The sequence below is a fragment of the Drosophila nasuta genome, chromosome 2L, assembly GCF_023558535.2.
Source record: "Drosophila nasuta strain 15112-1781.00 chromosome 2L, ASM2355853v1, whole genome shotgun sequence".
NCBI lineage: Eukaryota > Metazoa > Arthropoda > Insecta > Diptera > Drosophilidae > Drosophila > Drosophila nasuta.
In genome coordinates, this window is record NC_083455.1 from 6,084,477 (window position 1) to 6,112,004 (window position 27,528).

General features: G+C 41.4%; 1 protein-coding gene across 1 annotated transcript in view; it reads right to left on the bottom strand.

Annotated features, from left to right (window-relative positions):
- Positions 1 to 395: 395 nt before the first annotated feature.
- LOC132798667 (uncharacterized) overlaps positions 396 to 27,528 on the bottom strand; it is a 70,450-nt gene continuing 43,317 nt past the window's right edge. The window contains 4 exon segments of the mRNA XM_060810613.1: positions 396 to 2,675; positions 2,806 to 3,487; positions 4,239 to 4,439; positions 4,599 to 5,138. Coding sequence (XP_060666596.1) covers positions 2,239 to 2,675; positions 2,806 to 3,487; positions 4,239 to 4,439; positions 4,599 to 5,138 — 1,860 coding nt within the window. The 3' untranslated portion in view covers positions 396 to 2,238.

Sequence of the window (27,528 nt, forward strand, 5' to 3'; positions counted from 1 at the left end):
AAAAAATGATTCAATTTTAAGTAGCCGTTGGAAATGAAAGTAACTCGTTCAAAGAAACATATAATTTTTGATCAGCCCTAAAATCCGAAGCCATATAGTCTGTCTTTGTAAATCTAAATAGGGATACAAAAATTAATAGGAGTGTTCGTCTTTGAGCAAAATGAATAATGTATACTTCGAAGCATACTGCACAGCTCAGCATTAAAAGGTAATATACAAAACTGTACAGTTTATTATATTATTGCTCTAATAGCTTTTCGGGCTTTTTAAAACTGTTTAATTAATATGATTAATTTATCATTCCTGTCCAATAAAAAAATACACAATAAATTACAACAAGTGATTAATATACATATAATTCTCATAAATTCTTTATTAAGTCGACTTTTAAAATGTTTTTTTTTTTTTTTGGGTTTTGTCTTTTTTGTTTTCGGACTTTTATAATCAGTTTACTTTTCTATGCAAATATCAATCCATTATATTATAATTAATAAATTTGTGTTTTCGTATTATAATAGTTTTCGTTTTGCGTGACCAGCAAATTTATCGAATCTCTTTGCGCCACGCTTCGTGTAATTAATATTTATTTATTTGATTAAATAATTAAATACTTTTGGTGTATTTTGTTATTTATGTTATTAAATTCTATAATTTGCTTTGCATAGCGGTTTTTCGATTTGGTTTTCTCTTGACTCGATTTAATTTCGGATTGTATTGTATTTTTACATGCACATTTATAGATGCAAAAAAACATTAATGGCTATTTGGTATTTATGTATTTTTTTTATTTTATATTTCGTATGCAATAAACAAACCAACACAATAATGATCTATACAATGAATTATAAGAATAATAAAAATATTTCAATAAAAATGTCAAAATACAAAATCAAAAATAGAGACAGTATAATGAAAATAAAATTTATAATTTCATAATTTTAATAAAATAAAATTTTTTTTTTTTCGAATTTTTTTGTTCACTTTTAAATACACATATACCAACTTCTATGCCATACCATTTTTATATATTTTTTTACACATTTTTTGTTTTAAATTTTAGCTTAGGCTTTTGTAATAATTTCAGAAAGTATCACCCTGTGTTTTCTCATAGTTTCCCATATATTTGAAATAATGTTTTTTTTTTTGTTTTTATCATTTTTGTTATGCTTGTTATCTTAAAATGTGTTTTTTTTTTTCTAACTCGACCATTTCATCTCTTTTGATACACTTAAAATTTACAACAATACTTCAACTTAATTACATACAATACAATATATTGTTTTTCGCTTTTTTGTATATTTTTTTTTATTTATTTATTTTTTTTTTAACAAATCGCGCACATCAAACTGGGCCGGAAACTGTGGCTCTATTCGAGCATTTAAAATGTAATAAAAACTTGTAAAATTTAAACAAAAACTTCAACGTAATGCGAGTGTGAACATATTTGAGTGACTGTCTTTTTGTGTGGGTGGCTATTGTAGTTTTACTTTTAGTAGACACTGTAGTAATGTGACTTGCTGCTTATGATTTTGTTTTGTTTTCATTTAATTATTTGATATTTTAATCAGAGTTAAGCTTTTTAATTCAATATCTCGCAGTCGTTACTATGAATAAAACATGCAAATAATATAGTGCTAAAAAAATTAATTATGTTTAAATTTGATTTGTTTTTTATTATTTATAGCGAAGCTGCGAGCTATTGAACTGCAAAGCAAAATTCTGTTTTGCGGCTGCGACAATTGCAATATTAAGTGATTGGTTTTTGGTATTTTTGTTTGGAATTTGTTGGTATTTTGTGGTATTTCGTATTAATCATTTTGTTTATCCGTTAATGCTATTTGTAATATGCTGTACGTAGTTTGGAGGAAAAAACACTTAAAATGTTTGTGTTAAAACGAACATTGTTTGACTATTTTTGTTTTATCTGTTTCTCTGTATCTATTTTGTTTCTGTTTTATTTATTTTGTTTGGGGTTGGATTTTTGGTTTTGTTTTTTTTTTTTTGCTGCTATGCTTTGACTATTTTTGTAGCTTTCGCTTTCTAATTCGCTTAGTTGCTGTGAGTGTTTTATTATTTCTTTTTTATTTTGTTGTTGCTCTGTGTAATTCAATTTAAATTTAAATTTAAATAGGAACAACCCGCGCGCGCGCCTCGCGTCGCCTCGGGTCTGGAAAGTGCCCAATGTTAGCCACCACCATCATCATCATCATCATCAGCATCAGTATCTGCATCGCCAGCCTACTGCTGTTGCACCAGCAGCTGCTCCACCTGGTCAGCGGTGCGCAGCAGGAACGCAGCGCTCTCCCTGTACGCCGATATGACCTGGCGGGCAGCGGTCACCTCGTTGGGACTCAGCTTGTGGGGCAGAATGGGCGGCACTCGGGAGCAGTTGGCATCACCGGACGTAGAGAGCAGTTGCTGTTGCTGCTGCTGTTGCTGTTGTTGCTGCTGCTGTTGTTGCTGCTGCTGTTGCTGCTGCTGTTGTTGCAGCTGCTGCAGTTGCTGTGTGGCTGTGGCCAGCACATTGTTGTTGCTGGCATTGCTCAGTGTGGCCAGATTGGCGGCACTCAGCTGCGCGCTAACTGTATTGTTGTTGCTGTTGCTGCTGACGCTGCCAGCGAGGCCGCCGCCAACGCCAAGCGCCGTGGGCTTCATGGAGAGATCGGTGGGCGTAACTGCAATAAGAAGGGAAGATAAGTTAATAAAGCGTGTGCTAACGATTTGAATGACACTCACTTAAAGCGTATAGTTCATGGATTAATCCACTAGTGCTTTATGCCAGTGTCACTCCAACTATTTACTTACCATTACCCAGCCCGGCAACGCCTGGGAAGTAGCCAGGATAGCTGGGCGCACGTCCAGCTGCCACTGCCGCTGCCGCTGCAGCTGCCACAAAAGGCGAGGCCGCCGAGGGCGAGCTAAAGTCCGTGGTATAGGGACTGCTTGAGGGCAGACCGGCGCCATTCGATGCTCCAGCCCCATTGGCCAATGCCAAGCCCGTGACACTCGCTCCGCCAACGCTGGCATTTGAGCTGAGTGCCAGCGGTGAGCTGCGCGCCGAGCTCATGCCACCGGTGCCACCGCCAGCTGCGCCGCTAGTGCTGTTGCCGCCTGCACTGCCAGCGCCGGCGCCTAAATTGGAGGCGCCACCGAACGCGGTATCCGCGTGCTCCGAGTTCGGTGTGGAGCGTGCGAAGCCGACGGCGCTAACGAATGGCAACGCTGCCGCTGCCACGCTGGTGAGGCCAGCCGCATCGGCTGCCGTGCAGGTTACGGTGGCCGCATTGCTCGCGGATGTGGTGCTGGTGCCGGCAACAGCTGCCGCTGCAGCTGCAGCTGCCACAACGCTGCCCGGCGCTGGCACCGCATGTGTAATTGGCTCGAGGCCAATTCGCATTCGCTTCGCGTTCATCGACTCGTTCTCGCAGGCAATCGCCAGGATTTGTTCCGCCTGCACGGAGGTCAGATGCGCGGGCGTCGGTCGAGTCTGCAAAATGGCAATTGGAAAAAGATGGTGAATACCAGAATGAAAGTGAGGTCTAAGGTAAAACATTCCATACTCTAGTCACTTTTAACTGTATCAGAATATTCCTATACTAACAATTATAGCAACATATTTATATGTTGTATTACTTTAAGAGCACAAAAAATTATTTTCCCTTTTCAAAATATGTATGGAAGATAAGCTCAAAATATCTTCATATTTCGACAATTCCAAAATACTAATGAAATTTCATTTACATTGTCATTTTAATACAATATGAGAAAATGCTACATTTCCTATAAAATATAGTAGATTTATTATATAAAAAGATGAAAAATAAATAGAAAGCCTAAAAATTAATTGAATTTACTATCTAAATAGCACCAAAAAATAGAAAAAGAAAGTATCTTATTTTACGAATAAAATAATGTTAAAGTATCTTTCATAATTTTACTTAACATGGAATAATTTTTGCCACTTTGAATACTAATATAATCTTCTTTATGTTTTTCTTATATTTATTCTTTATTCTATTTAATTTCCATCTTTTTGTAAAGCTTCTGATAATGAACAAAAGAGAAATGCAAAATTTCAGATTGATGTTATAAATAATATTTCTCAACTACTAGCAAACATTACATTTTGTTTCCCAAGACTAAAATATTTGAAGTGCCAATTTTGCAGTAAATTTAACTATTTTTATTATATGCACCACATTCTGGTAAGAACATCAAGATAATGTCTAATCACTCACCGTATTCTCCCAACCGTCTCGTGTCTTTTTGTTGCGACGACAGGACTTCAGATAGGTGCGAATGCGTTTGCGGGAACGATCACTGAACTCGGGAAATTGTCGGGCACATGAATCGATAATGGCTTGAATCTTCTCTTTTGGCTGCTTGGAAATGGGAATGATCCGGTCGAGATTCTCGTCCACGAACAAACGCACGAACATCTGCAAGGCAAAATACCAGCGATTAATTGCGGTTACTTTGGGGCGGGAAAAGTGTTTTCCCATTTCTGGTGGTGTTTCATTAGCAACGCTTGCTTTACATTCGCTGCTCAACTGGCAAAAAACTCATCTCAATCTCTTTCTCTCACGCAGTTTACTCACATTGAAGGCCTTGAGGCGCTCGGGATCGTGTGTGGTGGCCAATTTCTCGTCCATCTTGTCATCGGAATCATCTTCGGAAACCTCGTCCTCCTCCTTCTGGCCCGACGAGTTCGTCTCGTCCTGTGCCTCCATCGGCGAGTGTGCATCCTGTCTGGGAACCGGCGACAATGAGCTGTCCATTTTACTGCTGGCTGCTGCCACAGCCGCTGCATTCTGGGCCAAAGCATTCTGATACTGCGCCCAAAGGCCGCCGACAACACTCAGATCTGGTCCCTCGGTGCCATTGCGCACAGCCGTCGAGTTCTGATAGTTCCAGGCCAGGAGCATCAGCTTCAGCTTGTCCGCATCCTTCATGAGACCCGCGTAGGCTTCCGACTCGCTGCCACTGCCGCCGCCGAGGCTGCTCGCAATGTCACCCAGTCCACTGGCAACACTGGCGATTCCTCCGCCGCCGCCGCCAGCGCCACCGCCTCCGCCACCGCCTACACCAACCACACTGCTGGTGTCGGTGCTTGTGGCCGGTGTTGCTGGAATGGTTTCCTGTGAGAGGACGAGAGAGAGAAGACAGAGTGAATGTGAGATGAGTGCAAGTTCAGTTTACGGAACTTTCGATGACCGCACAAAGTTTTGGGACAGCGTTCGATATACCAAAATCCCAATGATTAGAAGGGGCCCAAACTCGTTAGACCATTGAAAAGTATGCGCAAAAAACGTCAAAGAATCTACCAGCTACATACATCTCTACTTGGTCTTCGGCTTCGGCGTCTACTTCAACATTCCCTTCTGGTGTATGGGCAAGTTTAGCCCAACCAGCAGGAAAGTTTATCTTGGCCCAAGATGAAAGTCCAGGGAACCGGGTTCCCTTTTTTTCTTTCTCTCTTCCTCTCTACTTCGGATTGCTTTTTTCTCTGAATGCTTCCTTTTTATGCTACGCTGCAAATTAGTTGCCCAGGATATTCCGCCCCGAAGAGTGACTGCAATGGGATGGGGGCCAACTGGGTGGCGCTTTTGGGTCTCTGCCATTTGTGGCAAACATTGCTCTAATGAAACATTTCGTTTGCCTTCTTTCCAAGACGTTGGGCATCGTTCAGCACAGCTTCTTTTTTTCCTGCTACTCTCTGTCTTGGGTTGTGGTTTAAGGGACAATGGTTGGACTCGCCATCCTGCCAGCTTGCCATCATTGCCAACTCTGTTGCCAGCACAAATGAAGTTGTATTCTGTGTGAATAACACGCAGATGGAGCAAAAGCAAAAAGGAAGCGAATGAAAATGAAGTTTGAACACCACTCCTAATTAACATTGAGTTGAAGGATCTCGTTGTGCAGCTAGCAGAGTTTGATCGAAAGTCTTTTCGATATTGGGTTTAGTTATCTGCAATCAACTGAGAAGCATCCCAACGATGCACTTTATATTACCAAATTATATATATTAGGTTGGCCAAAAAGTCTTGCGGTATTTTTATTGAATTTTCAATTGTTCATAAAATTGGTTAGAATAATGCGATTTAAGTCAAATATGCGCCGTTTTGTTCGATGACGAGTTCCCAACGAGATGCCAACTTCATAATGCCCCTCTTATAGAAGCTCGCTTTTCTATTGGCAAAAAACTCGGAGAGCCCATTTTCACAGGACTCTCTTGTGGCCAATTTCCGACTACCAAGGTCGTTCGCCATGGACAGAAATAGGTGGTAATCACTTGGTGCGAGATCCGGACTATACGGTGGATGCAATAGAACCTCCCATCCGAACTCCCGGAGCTTCTGGCGCGTCACCAAAGATGTGTGTGGCCTGGCGTTGTCCTGATGGAAGACAATTCGGCCTCTGTTGACCAAAGATGGCCTCTTCTGCTTGAGTGCTGCATTCAAGCGGTCCAGTTGTTGGCAGTACAGGTCCGAATTGAGCGTTTGGCCATAGGGGAGCAGCTCATAGTGGATGATTCCCTGCTAATCCCACCAAACACACAGAAGAACCTTCCTGGCTGGTAATCCAGGCTTGGCCACCGTCTGGACGCTTCACCGCTTTTCGACCACAACCGTTTGCGCTTCACGTTGTCGTAAGTGATCCACTTTTCATCACCAGTCACCATCCGCTTCAAAAACGGGTCGATTTTGTTGCGATTCAGAAGCGATTCGCATGCATCCATACGGTCAAAAATGTTTTTTTGCGTCAAGTCGTGTGGCACCCACACATCGAACTTTTTTTTAATCCAAGCTTCTTCAAATGGTTTAAAACGGTTTGATGACTCATGCCCAGCTCTTGGCCGATGCTCCGGCGCTACTATGCCGATCTCTTTCGATCAATTTAGCGATTTTATCGCAATTTTCGACGACAGGCCTTCCGGACCGTGGCGCATCTTCGACCACCTCCGCACCAGAACGAAAACGTTGAAACCATCGTTGTGCGGTGGAAATGGAAACTGTATCGGGTCCACAAACTGCACAAATTTTATTGGCAGCATGAGTTGCATTTTTGCCTTTATCGTAGTAGTACTGTAAAATATGCCGTATTTTCTCTTTATTTTGCTCCATGTTTGTGACGCTATAACTCACGAACGACTCAAGACAAACAACAATTAATCAAACACGTGTTAGCGCGGGAAAAGAGCTTTCCAAAAAGGTATCGCATGAACCGATTCGATAAATAGAACTAGAACTACGCGCTTGCAAAGACACCTATCGGAAATACCGCAAGACTTTTTGGCCAACCTAATATATTATTTTTTATATTAAGTATTTGAGTTTAAAGTTCACTTGATTTGAATCAATCAAAAAAGAAATCTATATATGTATGTATATATTCCACAAGACATATTCAGATATTTAGTTTATTATTACATTTATTTACTTTATTAATAAATATTTTGTATATTTATTAGTTAAAGATAAAGGTAACAAGTGTGTAATCTTAAACCATTGAAGATTTATTCAAGAAACTTCTGCTGCAGGCACAAATATCTATCAAGTAACCAACGACTTTTACTTAAGAGCGAAATGGGACACCTAGAAATTAGTTTAGTTTAGGAAAAATCATTCATTCAGCTTAAAGCAAACAACTCCCAAGACAATTTTCTAATCAAGCTGTGGAAAACAAATGACAATTTGGATTTTGTCCACTGTCAAACGAAAGTAGCCAACAGAGCCGTAGATGGACAACTTGTGGGAGTTGTTTTTCCTTTTAGATTGTGGTGGGCAAAGCGAGGGAATGGAATTGGGTTCTCCACTCTAGGTTTGGGATTGCGAGTGTGAATGCGAATGCGACTGCATGTGTGGGTGTGACTTTAATATTGGGGTTTGAGTTTTGGGGTTCAGGTTAAGCTTGCCTTGGCTAGAGCTGGAAATTTCTTTTAGTTCGAGTTACCCTTTTGCTTAAGGCACCGCTGTCGATTGAAGAAAAGACCACATGAATAAGAAGAAAACGTACAAATTTTCCATTAATTAAAACGGTATAAGAAAAGCAACTGGGGAACTCAGAGAGTGTAGTAAGAGAGTTTGACTGGACAAAGTCAATGGCCAGGCAGGAATAGAAAGCCGGACAGTTGGATTGTTGGGGGAGGAAAAGAAAAGAGTTAAGGGAAGGCAGGTTAAATCTAGCGAAGGAACCAAACGACTGACATTTTTGTGAAGTTGAGCAACTCCGCCGGGAGTCTTTGTGCCCGACACACTTGCTATATATATATATATATACATACATATATATATATATAAATATATGTGTATGTAAGATTTCTGGCTTGGAATGGAAGCAAACTTCATTTGGCTGGGACAATTCGACTTAAGCTGGTGAGCTCATCCAAGGCAACCTTGACTTTGGCATAGCCATAGAACGGGTTTCGTTGTGGCCCATTGCTGTCGATGTGCCAAGCAATTTGTTGTGTGTTGTGTGCTCTGCAGCAGCAGCAGCAGCAGCAGCCCACATGGCGTATGAGTAACACCTGCAAGGCGAACCAACCCACTCATAAGCACACACACTCACACAGTAGGACATAAATCTAAGCATTTATTTCCATTGCTACAACATTTCTGTGCGAGAGTCGAAACGAAGTTGCTTTTGAAGTTTTTGAAGGCAAAGGAAGTGGAAATGGAAGTGGGAATGGAAAAGGGAATGGGTATGGGATAGTGCTGAAGTGAGGGAATGCAGAGGCAGACAAATTGTAACCCTTTTACGGTTGCGCCTAAAAGTATGCTAGAGAGCGAGAGATTGGTTGCCAAGTCTAATGTTGAGAAATATGCGGGCTGTGGCATCTTGCAAGAAAAGCAAAAGCCAAAATGGGGAACGAAACTAAACGAAACGAGAAGTTCAATGCAAAAGGCACAAATGAAACACTAACAGAAGGGGGGTTGTTGTTGTAGTTGTTGTTATTATTGTTGTCTAGTGCGCCTAAAAGCAGACTATGACTACCACTCCACACCACTACAATGGCAGAAAGCCTCTAAGCACACGCATAATGAATTACCAAACGGCTCGAGAGTACGCATACAAGTGTGTGTGTGTCTACACGTGAGTACACATGTGTGAGTGTGAGCGGGGGTGTGTGTGTGTGTGAGTGTGAGTGTGCGTCTCATGACTGCCAACTGCCGATGACATATTTCTCCAGACGAGAAGCGTGCGCACACAAACACACACGGCCTCTTCTCCGAGCAGCGCCTAAAAGGCAGCTAAGAAAATTTGCGTTTAACTCATAAGTGCGTGAAAGGGTTGCCAACCCCCAACCCCAACCCCAAGCCCAGCTCTCAACTACAACCTCAACCTCCTATTCCCTTGCTACACCAAGACCTAACTCGGAGAAGTAAAGGGAACGGTGACGGGGGCGGGGTCGGGGGAAGGAAGATGGTTGCCTCTGTGCGCTGTCAAGGAAATTGTAGTTTAAATGAAATGGAAGTTGCTTTTATCAACGGCGCCGGGGCAAGTGTGGCAGGGGTTATGCTTACCCTAAAAACAGAGCGGGGGTTAGTGTCTGCATGTGTGTGTGCCTTTCTTAGAAGTTGCCCGCCTTTATGTATGCTTGTCTGTGTGTGTGTGTGTGTGTGTGTTTGTGTGAGTGGGTTGTCGTATATAAATTAAAATGCCTAAACATATGCATTAGTTTTTGTCTCAGACTTTCTCTCACTCCCTCACACACACACACACAAGTTGCCATCTCACTCTAAGGGCGGTAAAAACGGGAGGCAAGCTCCAAAGTTTTTGTGGTTACGACATTGGTTTTCGGGGGAGGCTGCAGCTTCCACGCTACGGCGCGGAGGGGGTGCCCAGGGGGGAAACCCTGATGTCTGTCAGAGTCGGTCTAGCTCTTGAGCTGTGGGCTGGCAACTTAGTCTAATGAGAATTCGAAACTTAACTACGCAATCGTGCTGAAGAAATTAAAAGAAATTGCACATGAGATGTGAGCGCATATCGAACCTTAGATACTAGTTGTGTGCACAAATAAACGAAGATAGACATTGAAGGCGATTGATAGAGTGGGAGTGACAGCTTGGTACAGTTTCAGCTGGTCCAAAAAGTGCAATAAAATAAATATTTGATTTCGCTTTTCTACCTTTTTATTGGCAGACTTAAAAGTCGAACATTCTGATACTTTATGGAATCCTTAAAGTTACAAATATTTATGTGGTTAGATACAAGTCGAAAATTTGCAATCTTTCGTTTAATATGTTGAGCGCTTGAAGCCTTCTTTTGGGGCGGACATGAATATGCATATCAATATTTGGCCAACAATTTCCATATGCATGTTCTCCGCTTCAGATTCGCAGTTCTGATGCATTGCGTCATTTTGACGCAACTGCAGTCTAAATGCATTAAATGCACGGATAGCTATAAAATATATATGGTAAAACCTGCATACTCCTCTATATCGCAGCGTTCCCTTTCCCTGAAACACTAGCGTTGGTCAAAGCAATTACAAAAACTGTTTTTTTTTTCAATGCTGTATACTTTTGGATAGACGGCCATTTTTGTTGACGATGTCAAAAAAATAGATTTTAAAATACATGTATACATACATATCTATGACGGAATATATACATATATAAAAAAATCGGTAGATGCAAATATGGGTTGAAAGCAGTCACAGGCCAGCATTAAATTAGTAACCAACCTGGTTCACAGTCATTAGCGCGAGAGTGAGAGATAGGGAGACAGAAATGTAAAGGGAGGGGAATGAATGATAAATGCATAAAACATATGATTAAGCCAAGGTGTAGAGCAATAATAAAACAATTTAATTTAAATTATTTTGAAATTTAAAATTTGAGTCCAAGAAAGTTTCAAAAATTATTTTCCAGTTATCATTTGGAATATTGGGAAAAAATAAATTGATAAAGTAAATACAACTTTGTGCACCTTGAAGGCAAGATTGCGATCTTAATAAAAGGTTCAAGACATCTCAGATTATTTCAATTCAATTCAATTCAATTCAATTTTTTCTTGTTTTTTGAGCATATAACCTAATTCAAAACATACTAATATACCAACCAAATTATCAGGGATGCAAAATTATACTTGCTATTAAAATTATGCTTGCTATTCGATTTTTGTCGATTGGCTGGCGTGGAAATTTGAAGCAAACGTGATCTGCATCTGCAAACATAACGAGTGCTTTAGAGAGTCTCTGAGATTTATGTGTTCATACAGATAGACAGACTGACATGGTTGATGTCGACATTGATTGTGAATGTATATACTTTATAGGGTCGGAGATGACTCTTTCAGCATTTCCTGGAGGAATAATGAATGTTCCCTTCCACTCTGTGTGTATCGGGTATAAAATGAAGCCCGTATTTAAAAATGTTCTCAACATCTGATATAATGATCCTTTTTGTTCTATTTTAGTACTATGAAATTTGAAAACAATAACCAAATTTATTGAAGGATAATCATACAATAATGTAATATTTGAAATTAATGAACACATTCTGTTTTCAAAACTTTCAAAATATAATGTTAATATTTTTGGTGGCGGTCTCTCGGTAGCATTTCAAAGAACATTACCGCTTTTAATTGAACTTCACTTGGAATAGCCACACCATAATTTTTACCTTGATATTATGCTAAATATTTAACAACTTCCTTGACAGTCAGACACTTTACCACACTTGCCCACTCAAATTAGCGGATAAATTTTCCATGTGGGTGCAAGAAGAAACCTTCGAGTCTCGAACATAAAAATGCAATTCCAAACGAACCACAAAACTGTAACCTAAACCCCAACTCGAGGTCGGAGCTGGAAGCCAAACCTGCCGATCCCCTTGCTGTCTAGCCCAACCACATCATAAACTAATCAGCCAGACAAGGTGCGGTACATTGGCAACTGGAAGTTAAGCATGCTCCAGGCGTTGCCGGAGTCGTCTGTAACCCACCGAAATAAAAAAAGAAATATCGCTGTTCAACTGCGGACTGGTCAACAAAATGTTGCATACTTTATGGCGCACTACAAATAATATTCGCGTGCCGCATAAAAAGCGTAATATACACGGCCCTCCGCCTCTCTCTGGCACCCACACTTGATGTTTGTTATTGTTGTTGTGCGATTGAGTGGCATGTAGCGTTAGTTACAGTGCTAGCCGAAAGTATGCTACATGCATGCTACGCCGAAACAATTACACGCCCAGCGACCATTCAACCACCTTGCTCTCTGGCTCTGGCCGCGTGTGATGTGAGTAACTTTGACCCGCTTTGTGGGCAGTCGCTGGAAAAATAGAAAAATAAAATCAAATCAAAAAGGGGAAAAAACCCCAAAAACTGAAAGCAAATCAAAAGCTCGATAGGCAGAGGAGAGAGGCGAGTGAGGGAAGAGCTCTTTTATATAAATACACATGCATTTTTTTGTGTTGCTATTTAGTTTTTGGTGTATATAATATAGTATAGCCTGGGTCACAAATGGTAAACCAAAACATCATCAATGCTATCAAATGCTAAAAGGATTGCCTGCACCAGAGGGGAGGCAGGTGTGCATCAAGGCTGTGTAAGAGGAGCTCCCAATAAGCTTTCGATGATATTCTATGATGCACATTTCGGTTTTTGCCAGGGTATTGTGTTTGCTGTATAGGGTATTTTATGAATTTTTGAATTCATTTTTAATACACGATATATATAAAAATGCAGTTACATATGTTATATACAATTATTAAATATCTTTTTTTTCTATAGAGTTTCAAGTTTTGTAATATTTGCTGTTGCAGCAATTGTCGTCGACGCTTTGTCCATTTTTCGCCTGGCGGCAAATGCAAAAGCATAAAAATGTGCAGAAACTACGCAGAGACACACATGCACACACACACACATACACATGCTTGAAAGGGTGTGTGTAGGAACACCATTGCTTTTTAGTTGCCTTGGCCAATGGAGCAAAAGAGAAACAAAAAAGTTTCAACTGTTTGTGCTTCCCTCTTCGTGACTGCATTTTAAGCTATGCGTGGGATCTGCTCCGAAAAAGCAGAAAAAAATATAAATGAAACGGAAACGCCAAAAATTTCACAAAAGCGCATACGAGGCGTATGAGTATTGCCATTGCCAGCAGCAAATGCGACTGAGGAGCAACTGACATTTAGGTGCAAAATGCGCAGTTGAAGCGGAACAGACGATAATGCTGTCAAACAATGGACTCCGTTAAGGTCAGGCTGCGAATATTATTTTTACCACTTTTTGAAGTTACAAATCTGAAGAGAACAATTATATATAAAAATAGTTTTATGCATAGAAATTTCGTATGTGGTTGAGTATTATTTAACCTAGAAACTTTTCACTGCTTGAACAGACCTTAAAGTAGATCTGTGGCTTTTCGCACTCAAAGCCAATCAACTCATTTATAAAATCAAACAAAATTCTCCCTTTTGCCTTTGACATATCGTAACTGCATATCTTATTAAGTTTCTCTCCCCCGAGACTCTATTAATATTTCCATCATCAAGTCAAATTTCGCGCAGACAAAAGCCTCAGACTCAGGCTCAGTCCTCATCTCCAATTCCGACTCACTCAGTCCAAGGCAGAAATTGAAACATAATATTGTCAGACATTGATGCCCATTTCCTCAGTAACCGCAACAACTTTGCCACCCTCTTCCCTTCTCTTTCCCGTTCCCGCTCTGTTGCAACTCGGCGAGGCCACTTAACCGCAACCCTCGACCTGCGATGGAGAGGTGCGTAAATAATACAAAAAAAATAACGCCTACAAGTATGTAAAGTTTTGTTGCCATATGTTCCGGGGATGCCCCATGGACCAGTAACGAAGCTTGGCATCTGAAAAGTGCGAAAAAAGAAAAGAGAAGGCTTCTCCAGCGGTCGCAGCGATTTTTACGCTTTTTGCACTTTTCATTTGTCAGCCGTTGGCATCGCGTGCGTTTTCCACTCTTTTTTCGCTGTTGTTATTGCTGTTGTTGTTGTTGCTGTGCAACGTTTTTTATTTACAACAACATCAGCAGCAGCAGCAGCGGCAGCAACGAGAGAAGCAACAACTATGCGCGCTTATCAGACGTTTCACTGTGCAACATAGGCCCACATTTCGCGCCGTGCGTGTAAAAAAGAGAAAAACAGACACAAATGGCAATTGGTGCGCGCATATTTTTAAGGCGGAGCTTTTTTGGTCCTTTTTTCGCGCTGGCCACACGCACAACGCACTACAACGACGACTCTCTCACTGGGCAGCAATGCCTGGCCGATGCTCGATGCCTGATGCCTGATGCCTGACTACCCACTGCTGCTGCTGCTACCTCAGGACAGTCCTCAGTCCCGCGTAATCGCAGTGCGTGTATGTGCGTGCGTGTGTGTTTAAAAATATTACGCATACGCCGCATGCAAGGCAAAAAACCGAGCGGACAGCGGACAACCGACAACGCGACTGCAGCCGATGCTGCACGGCTAGGCGGATAGGTGGCTTGGCGGCAGCGGGGGGCATTATTATCAATGAGGCAATGTGCAGAAAAAAACCAAACCGAGTCTTCCACCTCTTACCCTTACACCCAGCAGCAGCGTGCAGCGTGCAATGCAAAAAAGTAGGCGTACTTCCAACAACAAACACTCGTATGTATACGAAAAAAAAAAGAACGGCAGGCGGAGGCTGCTGCATACAAGGAAATCTACTTACTCATCAGCCGGCTCCTGACCACGCCAGACATCACAATTAATGCCAACCCACACACACACACACACACACACGCACACAGAGATGCGTGTATACACAAATGAGGTGGTGGCATTGGGACAAACGGGCGGACCAGTTAATGCCACCCACAAGGGCCACGATTGTTGCCTCGTTGGACTCGGGCAGCAAATGCAATAATTTTAACATCCGACAGCAACAAAAATTGGATTTTATTTTTGGTTCTTGGTGCGTGCAACGCGTTGCAAGCGCGCTTTTGCACGTTTTCGCAAATTCTCTTCAGCTATTCTTTTTTTTTTTTTTTTTTTTGTTTTGTTTTGTTTTGTGACTCGGCCTGTTGGCAACAACAAATCACTCATACGCCACGTATGCATAATGGGCCGTTAGTCAATGCATTAGCTGAGAGCACAACCAGCTTTACGCGCTATCACAATGCTAGCTGCGGACTGTGCGTGGGAGGCTTTTCTATGTAGTAGAGTAGAGGGAAGGCAGCTTAGCAATGCAGAGAACAGTCCTAGAAGTGGGCAAATGGTTTGCATGTAAATTGGCGAAATGTTTTGTATTTTTAGTTGCAAAATACAAACGATTTGTTGCAATGGTAAGCATGGGACAAAGCTATACGCAATAATTTACATGGAAGCTCTTTTTAATTGTAGTTCAAAGAAGAAATTCAAAATCTAGAATTAACTTATGAGCAGGGAAAAGGTGGAATGCAGAAGTTACGTTAATTATATTTTTTAGTTTTCGTTTGTAGTATTTTGAATAGAAAGTTAAAAATAAATTGGACTTTTTACAAATATTTTTTATTTATATTGGCCAAAATAGTTAATTTCATTAATTAATAAATTTGTTTCCAGGAATATAAAACTCAAAAATTTGAGTAGGCTTTGAATGTAATTAATTACCGGAAAGTTAAATTACATGCAACAAACTGAGAATAAAAATCACACAAAATTGTCAAAAGAAGTAATTGAGCAAAAAAAATGAAATGCAATTTCTCTCTAATCGAGAGCGATTAGAAGTGAGATATTTTGGACTTCTAAACGGGCGCCATGTGCAATGAATGACACAGCAGGAAGAGCTGAAGGGGAGGTGTTGGTCAAGTGTGTAAAGGACTCAATAGATTTCGGTTAACGGCAGTGCATTAGAGTTAGGTTGTTGTGTAGTTGTCGGCAACAGGCAGCAGCAGCAGCAACATCAGCAACAGCTGCAACGTCATAATCATTGATGCCATCTTCATCAGCAACATGATGAGAATTCGTATGGAAATTCCAAACGCAAATCAGCGACACCAGACCGGAGCAGCATTTCGGCCACAAGCAGTGAAGTGCAGATAGATGAGGCGTGTAACAGCCAAACAGACAAGTAGGGAAAGTGACTCAAAGGTGTGTTAAGTGAAAATCAAACGCTAAAATTAATACGAGTTTTGAAAAGGAAAGCCACATATCTCTACAAAAATATTTAATTGCCAATTTAAAATTGAAAAATACTAAAAAAAATATACATACATATATTTATTTTATTATAAAAATATAATGAAATTCCTATTAAATATGCAGAAATTAAATATTTTTAAAGTATGGCAAGATGGGATAATTGAAATAGAATATGTGCTTCATGCGTTGCGGTCGATCAAGGAGTGTGAGTCTTTATTAATGCAGCGCTGATTTTTCTATGTGTCGCTCATATTTTATGCAATCCTTATGTGTACCCACGGCGTATACGCGACGTTCGCATGTTTTTTGTATGTATACTTATTTTATAAAAAATTATTTGAATATGCAAATGCAGCAAGAGCTGCACTTCCAATTTTATTTTCATCATTTTTAATTTTTTTAAATCATTTCTATTGATCCAAATTTTTTTTTTCTTTGGTTGTTGTATGTATTGTTTTTTGTTTGAATGTAAATTTGAGTGGATTGTGAGAAAAAAAATAATGTACACTGCTTTGCGTATGTAGCTGACCGTATGAGCTATGGAACTGTATGCCCAATGCGAGCTATCAAATATTTAACGCATGAAATATTAAGCAAACTAAATTTTTTACCAACAACAAAAAGAATCATAACAAAATACGCAGCTTAATTAAACAAAGTCTAAAAAATAATATTTATTTTATACATAAATACGTTCAAACACATGTGTGTGTGTGTATAGTTGTACCTGCATCGTATTTGGATATGTGTGTTTGTGTATGTATAAATATAATTTTTGGTGTTCTCTATTGTTGCTGTTGACCGCTGATTGATGCGTTGCTGCGTTTGACAGTTTTTGCCCGACGTGTACCAATAAATGTTTTTTATGAAAACTAAACAATATATATTGTGTATATAACATATAAGGATGCACATAAAACATGTATGCAGATTGAACAAATAATACTGGTATTAAATCATGGAAATGCCGAAATATTTATGTAGTAAAATGAAATGAAATAATAATACAATTTCAATACAATAATATTTGCAAACTGAAATATTTATATCATAATGAAACTTATGTATGTTTAGCATAAAGCTTTGTTTTTATAGCGATTATGAGAATAGATATAGGAAGCACTTCAAAACTATCTTTCTTCGGCTGCTTCACGATGATATTAAGATAGAGCCAGAGTCTAACAGCAATTCTTAACTGGCCTCGTAAAACTTCGTTAGAAAATCTTGTTAAATGAAAGTCTTCGTGGCAAATGCCAAGCTATGCGAAAAATCAAATTCAACTTGCAGAGCAAGACTCAGACTCCACTCAGTGCAATTGTTGGGGACCACTGCTCGGCTGCTAGGCTGAGGTAGGTAACCATCTTACTCCCCCTCTCCGCGTTATTCTCACTCTGTTCGTCGGCAATCGAAACAAATCATAATCAAATCGAATTTGAGTTGATTTTCACTCGAAAAGACAGTCACAGCGAGTGGCTTATTCCTGACTCCCTCGCTCTGACTCTGTCTCTCTCTCTCTCTGACAGCCCCAAGTCGCAAGCGGGACTCATTTCCAGAGCGGACTAAGATAAGCATAAAGAAACGAGAAAAGGGGCAGCGAGACTGGGAAAGAGGAAGGAACTGATGAAGCCAAGTTCTGGTCAGGTGCGGGAGGGTAAAGGGAGCCAGCAGACTAAAAGCAAAGCGCAAACAAACAAGAATAAAAAAAGCGAAAATAAGAAAGGAAATAAAAGAAAAATCGCACATAAAATTGATGATAAACCGTTCCAAATAATATTTTTTTTACTTTACCGCCGAAGGGGCAGTATTCAGCCAGAGCTTGAAAGAAGGTGGAGATGGATGGAGATGGAAATAGGGATGGGAATGGGGATGAAGCTGGAGAAGGAGATGGGAAAGTTTAGCTGCATGGCAGGCAAGCCAGAGCCAGAGGATTTGCCAGCGACATTGGCAGAGGAAATGCTCTGAAGTCTGAAGGCAAAATGATGAATTATTTGCTGCCTCTTTCGTTAGGCGTCAAAGTTTCATACACTGAGGACGGAGATCGGAAGGGAGACTTCAACTGGGTCTGGGACTGCGCAAAAACATAAAAAAAAATGAAGGGGATACCAAACAAACGTTTTAGAGGTGGGCACATGGACCCAACCATCACTTTTTACAGCCAACTTCGCTGCTGATTCTGCTGCTTCTCCTTCTGCTGCCGCCTCCAGCGACAACGCCAAACGTTTTTGACACAATTTGTGGCACTGTCTGTGGGTGGTGGGAGAATGGGTGGGTGGATGGGTTGATTTGGTGGTTCAGTTGGCTGTGAGTTGTGAGTTGGGTTGTGTCTGCTGCTTGAATGATTTTTAAACGAGGCAAGAAATCCCAAAAGATGCGGCAAACGTTTTGTTGGCATGAGTTCACGTGGGTTTTCTCTTTGCTCTGCTCATTCTTTTATTTTTTATTTTGTGCTTCTACTTCTTCATTTCGTTTTTTTTTAGGTGATATTTTTGGTAAAAATGGGAGCCCCTTTTTGCCATCGAATTTTGCCTTTATGGGCGATTCCCCATTCCCCCAACTTTTCACAAAAGAAAGTCAGCTAGATAATACAACAAATATATTCCGACAAAAAATGTATATATAACTTTTTACTTGGCGGCCACATTGCCAACAAAAGGGTTGAGTATGAGTTTGTGCTGGATTATCAGCGAGTTGAACTTAATTTGAAGTGAGTTGGCCAAAGAAACTGATATAAATGACATTGTGCTAGCTGCTATGAATATTCATTTTGAATTTGCAAAAACCTATTGAACTGAGCAAAATATAATGTTAGCTAAAGATTTGTTATTAAATAGAAAACTCTTAGTCCATAGCAAGTAAATGTTTTATGGCTACTTGTTTGTATGTCATAATTTGCAGAGTTTTAATCTAATTTATTCCAGACATTTTACTCGCTCGGCAATTTCAGTTATGCTGAGTCGAGTTTCGCTTCAACTCAAGTCCAAAGAGTGCAGATCCATAGCGAAATAAAGCCAAGCCCATTCCGCAATTTGATGGCCGATGCCATCATAATCAACATCGCCTCAGACCAACTACACACCCACAACCTTTTGTCCCACTCACCTTACGGCTGCGACCCAAACGAAGCAGCAGCAGCAGCAATAACAAGAACAACACGCGTCGCGTCCCCGAAGCGCACTTGAGTTTTGTGAGCGCGCCTGAAAGTTGGCAACACAAAATGTTCCAAAGGCTCCCATTGCCATTTGCCATTTCCCATGTCGTCACTGGCGGTTTTACAACCTTCGCCGAGGCGAAACTTGCGTTCGCCTCTGCACGCTTTTTTCAGCTCTTCTCTGCTCTTCTCTGCTCTGTTCTGTTTCATTTTTTTTTTTTTTTCTAGCGTGCCCACCCTGGTTGGGCGAACACACCTATGTAAGAGTATGTATGCCTGGCAGGGTCGACGTCGACGTCGTCATCGTCGCCGTTTTCGTTGTCGTCGTCGTCGTCGTCGTCTAGCGTTGCGGCGGCAACCTTCACAAATGGTAACAATTTCAATTTCTCTGACGCCTTATCGCGCCCTCGCACATATGTGGCAGTGGGAGTCGAAATGAGAGTCAGAACGAGACCCAGAGCTAGAACAGCACAAACCCAACCAAGCTAAGCCCGGTTGGGCCCCAGCCAGGACCCGCCAAAGTTTACAGCTCAAAGTTGCCGATTCGCGCTTGGGTGCAACAACAGCAAAAAAACAAAAAAACAAAAAAAAAGGAAAAACTCCATCTGCCTCACACACATTGCAAAATTATTACAAAAAGCAGTGAAGGTGGAGAGAGCTGGGACTTTGCGGAGCTGGTGCGGAGCTCTGGCATGGCAAAAATGCGTAGCAGATTAGCGATTTAGGGATGTGGAAAATTCGTACGTCTGCCAACGATGGAGCCACGACCCACACACGATCCACGGTCCACGGACCAGCGACATGAAAAGGGTTCTCTGGGTCTCGGAGCCCAGCGCTAGAATTGTTTTCGAGACTTGCAGCGAGGCACGAAAATTGTTAAGCTGCACTTCAACGCAACATTCTGCCGCATTTAAATGGGCAACTCGGCGACTCACAAAGACACTAACTACCTAGACCCAAAGCCCGAAACCCTTTGCCAACCCACACACAAAAGGCAGTACTCAATTACACTCTGCAACAGCTTGAGCATTTGGTAATGAACATGACAATAGAAATAAAAGCTAAAGTTGAGCAATACTAGATTGCTCGAAAGATACAAATTTGGACATAAATTAACACAAAATAGGAGCGCAAAAATGAATCATTTGAAAACTCAAATAAGCCTAAAACAAACAATATTTTAACCACAATTTAAATATATATATTATTGTTGTATTTACTCAAATTGAATGTGCTATGAAAACAAAATAATTGTTGCGGCTTTGATTGTTATTGAAACTTAAGTCTCGTTATTAATTTTATTATATTATATATAATTATATATCTTTACTATATAATAACTACACATCATTTGCATTTTAGTGCCCAAATGATGTAGCAGAGTGTTCTGCGCCTTTTTTACATGCATCTATGAGTTCTTAATGCTGCTTTGATTAAAAAAAACGCAGCACTTTTTAATTTGTGGCAATGCAGCAGACACTATTTGCCTCCCATTCAGCCTCCCCTGCCCTCTTCTAACATCCTCGAAGCCAGACCACCTAGACCACACCATGAACCACTTTTAACTGTTGGAAAAGACAAAAGCAGCCAATGATTGAAGTACGAGTATATCCTACATTTCAATTGCCTCAGCCTTGCACCCCTCGATGTTGCATGGGAGCCCGGCTGTTTGCCTCGCTGACAGACAGACTCTGTTTACAGGCCGCACCCTTGCCTCGTCCCCCGTCCCTGGGCTTTATGCCACAGCAGCCCTCAACATTGCACTCTACTATAATTTTTATGTTACCATGCACTCGCCTACCAATTAAAATGTCTGCACCCAGCGTCGGATGTGCTTATGTCGCTAATAAACCGTATTATTAAGTGCGTGGTCGGAATGGGGTTGGCGTTGCGGGGAGGGGTTCAAGATGGGGTTAGGTTTTAGGAGGCTTTACATGTTGACCCTCTTTCTCCACTCTATTTCTATTGCACTCTGTATGTAGCCCCTCTCTCACTCTCTCTCTTTCTCCTGTTTTCTGTGTAAGCAACGCGACTGCCACTTTCAACTTCCGGCGGCAAATGTATAATTCCTATGCCACTGCAACTGAATATTATTTTTTCTTTTTTAGATTGCAAGCCTAGGAGTAGCACCCTGATCCTTGGTTGCGTCCTGGTACTATGAAAGTTCCATGTAAATTAATTTTAAGCTGCTTAAGCCAAGAGAGAACATTTTTCACTTCTTTTTTACGTTTTTGCAGTATCTTTGTAAACTAAATTCATCTAATTTCAGAATTTATCCATTTTACTGATGGCAAATTTAGAGAAATATGCCAAATAAATATTTTTGTACTTGTACTTACTTATTGTTTATTTTTATGGAAGAAACTTTTTATTCAATGCTTACCTGTAAAGAAAGAAAACAAATGCTTTGGTTATTTTTTTGATAACAAATAAAAACTTAGAGAAATAAATGTGATATTAATGTTAGCAATATTTACATATGTATATAATCATTTGGAATACACTAAACAACATGGACAAAAGCTAATAAATATAATATACTCAAACTTGCTAAGTGTTGTATTCTACTTCTATGACTCCAAATATGTGAATAGGTAAGTAGTAAATAAAATGTAATGTATTTGGTTATTGAAAAGTGTAACAAAATACTTATAATCATACGATATTTAATAATTTGTATAATTTTATCATAATAAAATTTGTTAAATTATTCACGATTACTTTATGATCTTGCTATTCACAATCTTCGTGGCAAAGAAAGTTTAAAAAAAAAATTATGAGTTTTTTTTATTTAAGTCCTGTAACCTTATATATTTTGGTGCACAAAGTGCTCTTTCTGATTTGCATTCTAAGGACTATGCCCGAAGTGCAATGCATCAGTCAAGTTTATTACGGCCACAAAGGAACTGTTCATAGTTAATCCTTGTGATCTCTTTGCACTGTAAGCTCTGCTCCCTCCATATAATTTCAGTTTGCAGGAACTGCATTCGCTTATTTTCGAATTCATTATTATCGGGGCTGCTTTAGCGGCTCCGGCGGCGCCGCGCTTATAGAGGTCAAAAGTAAGACAAACAAGCCGGACGGGGTCGAAAAAAAAGGACTCAGCGTAGGCGGTCGCTGGGGTGAAGGGTGACTTGACGGGCAATGGGCAAGAGGCAAGGGGCAAGGGGTGTGATGAGATGAGATGGGTTGGGGTTTTTGGATACTGGCAGACAAACGCGCTGATAAACTTTCCACCCGGACCAGAAAAAGCGAGCGCTTAGAGGTTTCGAAGGGGGTGAGAAGTGTTCTGGGCTCAAAATTTATGTGGGCTGCCAGACGCCAACGGAGGCAAAAGTTTTGCATTGAATTTGAGCGGGCCAAACAATTTCTATTTTTTAATTTTTTAGTCCGCCTTCTACCGGTTTTTTATTTTTGTTTTTTTTTTTTTTGTTGCAAGTAGTTTCTGTGTTTTTTTTTATATCGTATAGAGGGGCAACGCAAGCAAAACAAAAGGATTTTCCAGCTAAAGCGTACGGATTTTTAGTTAGTTGTTATTATTTTATATGGCCCCAGACCGAAACCGATGGAGGGAGCGAGTCCCAGTCTGAGTCGAAGTCCGAGTCGGACATGCAACTTTTGCAGCGTCCAGAGCGAGAAACTCGTAGCCTGGTTACGCGGGGTTAGAGTCGGGGGGTGGGAAGATGGCAAAGCGGTACACAACTTTATATATTTTTTTGTACTCTTTTTTTTTTGGTTGGAATGTGCGCCAAAGCATAATAATAAAAGCGAAAGGCAAGGCAAGGAAAGGAGTAACATGCTCGTTAGTCCTCGCCAGGATAGCAGAGGATGCTAAAATAAAAATGGAAAATGGCGAATGCAGGGGGAAGCGAAGAAAAGAGAAGAGCACGAAACAACGTGAGCGGGGTGACTGGGGCAAGAAATAATCTAAAAAATGAAAAACCCAAACGAAACGAAACGCAAGACAAACTTTGCTGCGAGGCGTGGGTGCAAAATAAATGAGGGCGATGCTGCTAGAAGGAGGTCCAAGGGATAGCACCCAGATGAAGGACTCAGCGCTGCTGGATGAGTGCCACGGGCAGAGCTCGAACTTAAAATGGACAAACGTGCAAAGGCAGCCAGAGCAGTGGCAGTAGCAGCAGCAGTAGCAGCAGCAGAAACATCAACGGTGGTTGGAGTCAGCTACCAACCGACCAACGACTCGCTGATGAGCAAGGACTGCGACTGTTGGTTGAGTACATCGCATAGGGCACAGGACATAGCAGGGCGCCACGAGTGCGAGTGGTTAGGGGGGAAGCGGAGACAGCAGCGCAAAGCATCTGAAATACACTAATAAAAAGCGTTGCGGAGAACGTCCGCGTGAACTAGTCCTTTAGTCTCCCCCAGTTCTCTAGTCGTCTTCCCCCAGCCACTGCCCCTGCCCTGCTCTGTCCTTCTCCTGCTGCCAAGTGACTCTTATGCGAGGGTTACCTTCACTTCACTTTCCTACATTCCCCTCTCCAACCGACTAACCATTCCAATTTATTCTGTTCCGTTTCTTTCCTTGCTACACCCCAAATTATGCTTGGCATGGCAAGGGAAAACGTCTATCGTTGGGTGGCGGAAAAAGAAAATTTTTGTATAAAAATTGCGCTTGGCAAAGCAAGCAAAAAGCAGACAACGACCATGCCAAGGGTAACCATCTAAATGGTTCGGGCTTGGGGGTGGTCTGGGGTGTGGCAGGATCCTGGGGTGTTGGTTAGCTGATGAAGGGTTAGGTTAGCCTACGACGACGACGACGCTGCTGCTACTTCTGTTTCTGCTGCCACCTAGTTTGCAACTCCCAATTCACTGTTGGCTGTGGGTGGGGACAATGGGACAGGAGAAGCAAATGGCTTAGGAAGAAGATGATAAAATGAGGGAGAAAATATAGGTAAAGCTAGCAGCGGGTGGAATAGGGGTGAGAGTGTTTGCTAAGGGCAGCATCAAAGACAACGAAAGGTTCTGGCGATAACAAACAGTGGATCTGAAATAATTTTTAATAAGTTATGCTATCAATAAGAAAACAAAAATAATAAAATTGTATTTTTTACACAAAATAAAAAATATAATATATTGTAATTTATAATTTAAAAAAAAAGTAAAAATTGGGGATTTCAGAGCATATATTATAAGTCTTCAAATGATTATAAAATCAAGATCTAGATTTGAATTTTTATATAAATAAAGAACTGGAACAAATATTGGGAAATTGAAAATTAAAATATCTCGTTTTAATTGAGAAGTTCTTTCCCATATATTTGATTAGCAGATATTATCAACACTCTGCGCAATTAGTTTCCTATAAATTTGGTTTCGACGGAGCTCGAAAGGTGTCGATATTAGTCTTTTGTAAACGTGATCAATATTTAAACTACAAATATTTGCCAATCCATTCCACAGTTTTTTCTCAGGTCTCAGCCACCTTTGGCCAGTTACCCGACTTCATAGTAGAAAATAAAGCGCAAATTCTTGTTAAAGCCCCTGCAGAATAGATTTTTCCTTTTTTCTTGTTATTTTTTTTTTATTTTTATCTTTTTTTTTGGGGTGTACCACCTATGGTGGTAGGGGTTGGCTTGAGAGTGAAAGAGGGCAAAGTGTGGCAAAGGAGAAAAGCGTTGAAAGGGTACAAGACACAACGTTCACGCTGAAATGTTGCTGACTTGAGCTAGTTGCCGGCTCTGGGAAGTGAGGTCTGCAGTCCAAGTGAAACGATGAGTGTGAGAGTTGGAGATCGGGGAAATGGGGGAGGACAACTACGATGCTTGAGTAATTCAATAGCAGGACGAAGGAATTCAACAACCCCCAGAGCCAAAGGAAAAGTTGCTGGCGCACGCTACGTGGCGTATTTCATTAGCAGTTCTGATAGTCAGTGAGTAAATTGGAGTGGGTCGTCATGGAACGGCACTCGATGGGGGGGGTTGGAGTCACCGTCCATCGGAGACTAGGACTGAGACTGGGAACTACGAATGCTTCTTGATATCTATAGTGTGTATGTGTGTGCACTCAATAGTTAATTTTGATGTAGGCTTGAGGAAGAAACTCCAGGTTGCAGAGCAAAAACTAAATTGTCTATTTGATGTGACGGGACAAGTTGCGATTCACAAAATGCTGCTTGCGAGATGTTAGTTTAAACTTTTGTTAAACTACGGCAAAAGACCTGAGAGATCTACGGATTCTCTGCTATTCCAACCCTTTGAACATTTGCACATTTGTAACATTTGCTTACCCCCTCTTTATTCATTACTCAACTGCGGCTTATATTTGTTGTTTTTTTCTCAATATTTTGTGCCTCAAAGTTTGCCAGAGTTCTCGAGGAGAGTTGGCTTGCCTGCAAAGTTCTCTAATTTGTGTTTGAGCTTCTGGTGTCCGAGAGTAGTCAAGAGGGAGGCAAGGAAGGGAGTGGAAGGAGAAGGCGAGTTGAGTCAAACGCAATACCCAGGCAACGAGAACGTTGTAGCCAAAAAGGAAGTCGCAACCGGAAACCTTTTTTGCTTTAGCTGCTGGCACTGCTATCCAGGGACTGTAAGTGAAGACGATGTGGATGTGGAAGCAGAAGTGGAAGGAGAAGACATCGCTGTGAATCAGCATCAGGCAGGAAGGCAGGACAACACAAGAAGACGTTGCTCAGGCCCCAAAGATAAGGCCGCCAGCCTCAAATCTCGCAAAAGGAAAACGAAGAGTGCGGAGCAACAAAAAAAAAAGAGGAAAAAACGACAAGGGAAAAAACGTAGCTCAAGAATGAAGGCCAACGTTTTAGCTAAGCGGAAAGTTGGCTCCAACGGTTGTTGGTGGATTCTAGATGGTATTGCAAAAGGGGATTGGGGGGAGGGGGTGGGTTGGAAACGGCGGCTTGGGTGGGATTGAAAGCACGGGAAGATGAATCGTTTTGTGTTGGCGTTTTGAGCATTCGAGTGAGCGACTCGCAGACTGAGTGGGCGACCATTAGACAAGGACAGTTAAGGGGGGGTTGGAGACGGGTAACGATTGGACGTGCGTTGTACCAGGCCAAAGAAAAACCGCTGCTGCTGCTGCTGCCGATGACGAAAACGATGGCGGCGACTATGGGACGAAGACGTTGAACGAGAGCTGAAACTCTGTTTCAGACTCGGACTCGAAGTCGGACGTAGAGTCGATGTCGGTGTCAGTGTCGGACTTTCGAAGACTGTCGCAAGTAATAATCTTTAGTCGAGACGAAACGAGACGAGAACGTTTGGTTAGCGACGCCTTCAAGTGTGCTCCATCTACACATCAATAGTGTGGACATTTGGACTGCTGTGGACTCTGCTTTGAGCTGGGCGTTGCTCAGGGGATAACGGATAAGCAGCGCACAAGTTGTTGTTGTTGTTGTTGATGTTGTTGTCGTTGCCTTCATTTTCATTAAGCCCAAAACTCAGCGAGAGTGAAGAAGGCGGGCAGTTGTTGTAGCTGCCTTGGGTTGCTTTGGTCTGCGACATTGTCCCAAGTAATAAAAGTAAAATGCGGCTGATGAACAGCGCACAAAGGCAGAAAGCATAAAAATTTGTTGGCTCTGCCTTTGTAGCTCATCAGCAGCCTCAAACTAACAGTCGCCTTACCTCTCCGGCACAAGCCGTATAATGAAGGGTAAGAGTAGCGTTGCTGCTAGCAGACGAAGAAAACCGTTGAATGAGAATGAGAATGAGGCTGAGTCAGGGACTGAAACTGGGGTTGGAGCTGGAGGACTTGCTACAAACTGACATGGGTTTCATTTGTATGCTGCCTGCTGGCGACAGTGGCAAGAGAGGCGAGGGAGGAGGCGGCTGCAGGACTTGAGCTTGAATCTTCCTGCTCACTGCTCTCCCTTTCTAGTCAATGCTCCCCTGCTGTAGTCACTGTTCCCTGCTCATGTGTGGCGGCACCCCTTTAAGATGTCTCGGTCTCTGGCACTAAAAAGCATCACAAACTAACTAAATGTGAGTGTGCATATGTGTGTGAGCAAGGATTGTGCATGTGCCTGTGCGTGTGTAAGTGTGAGTGTGTTGCTAGTGTGGTGGCTTTTAAGCAAACGTCTTTTACAAGTGAAAGGCCTGGGGCCAAACAGAGGATTGAGTAAGGCGGTTATTTGGGGGCGGCGCAGGGAAAATTGGGAGTGAGAAATTGGAAGGAGAGAAAGATCCCAGTCGACAGCCGACAGGCATCAGTGGGGAAAAGCCAAAAATGTAACCTAAAACTGCAAGAAAATTAACCAAAAATACTAAGCCAAAGTCGAAGACACTCGCA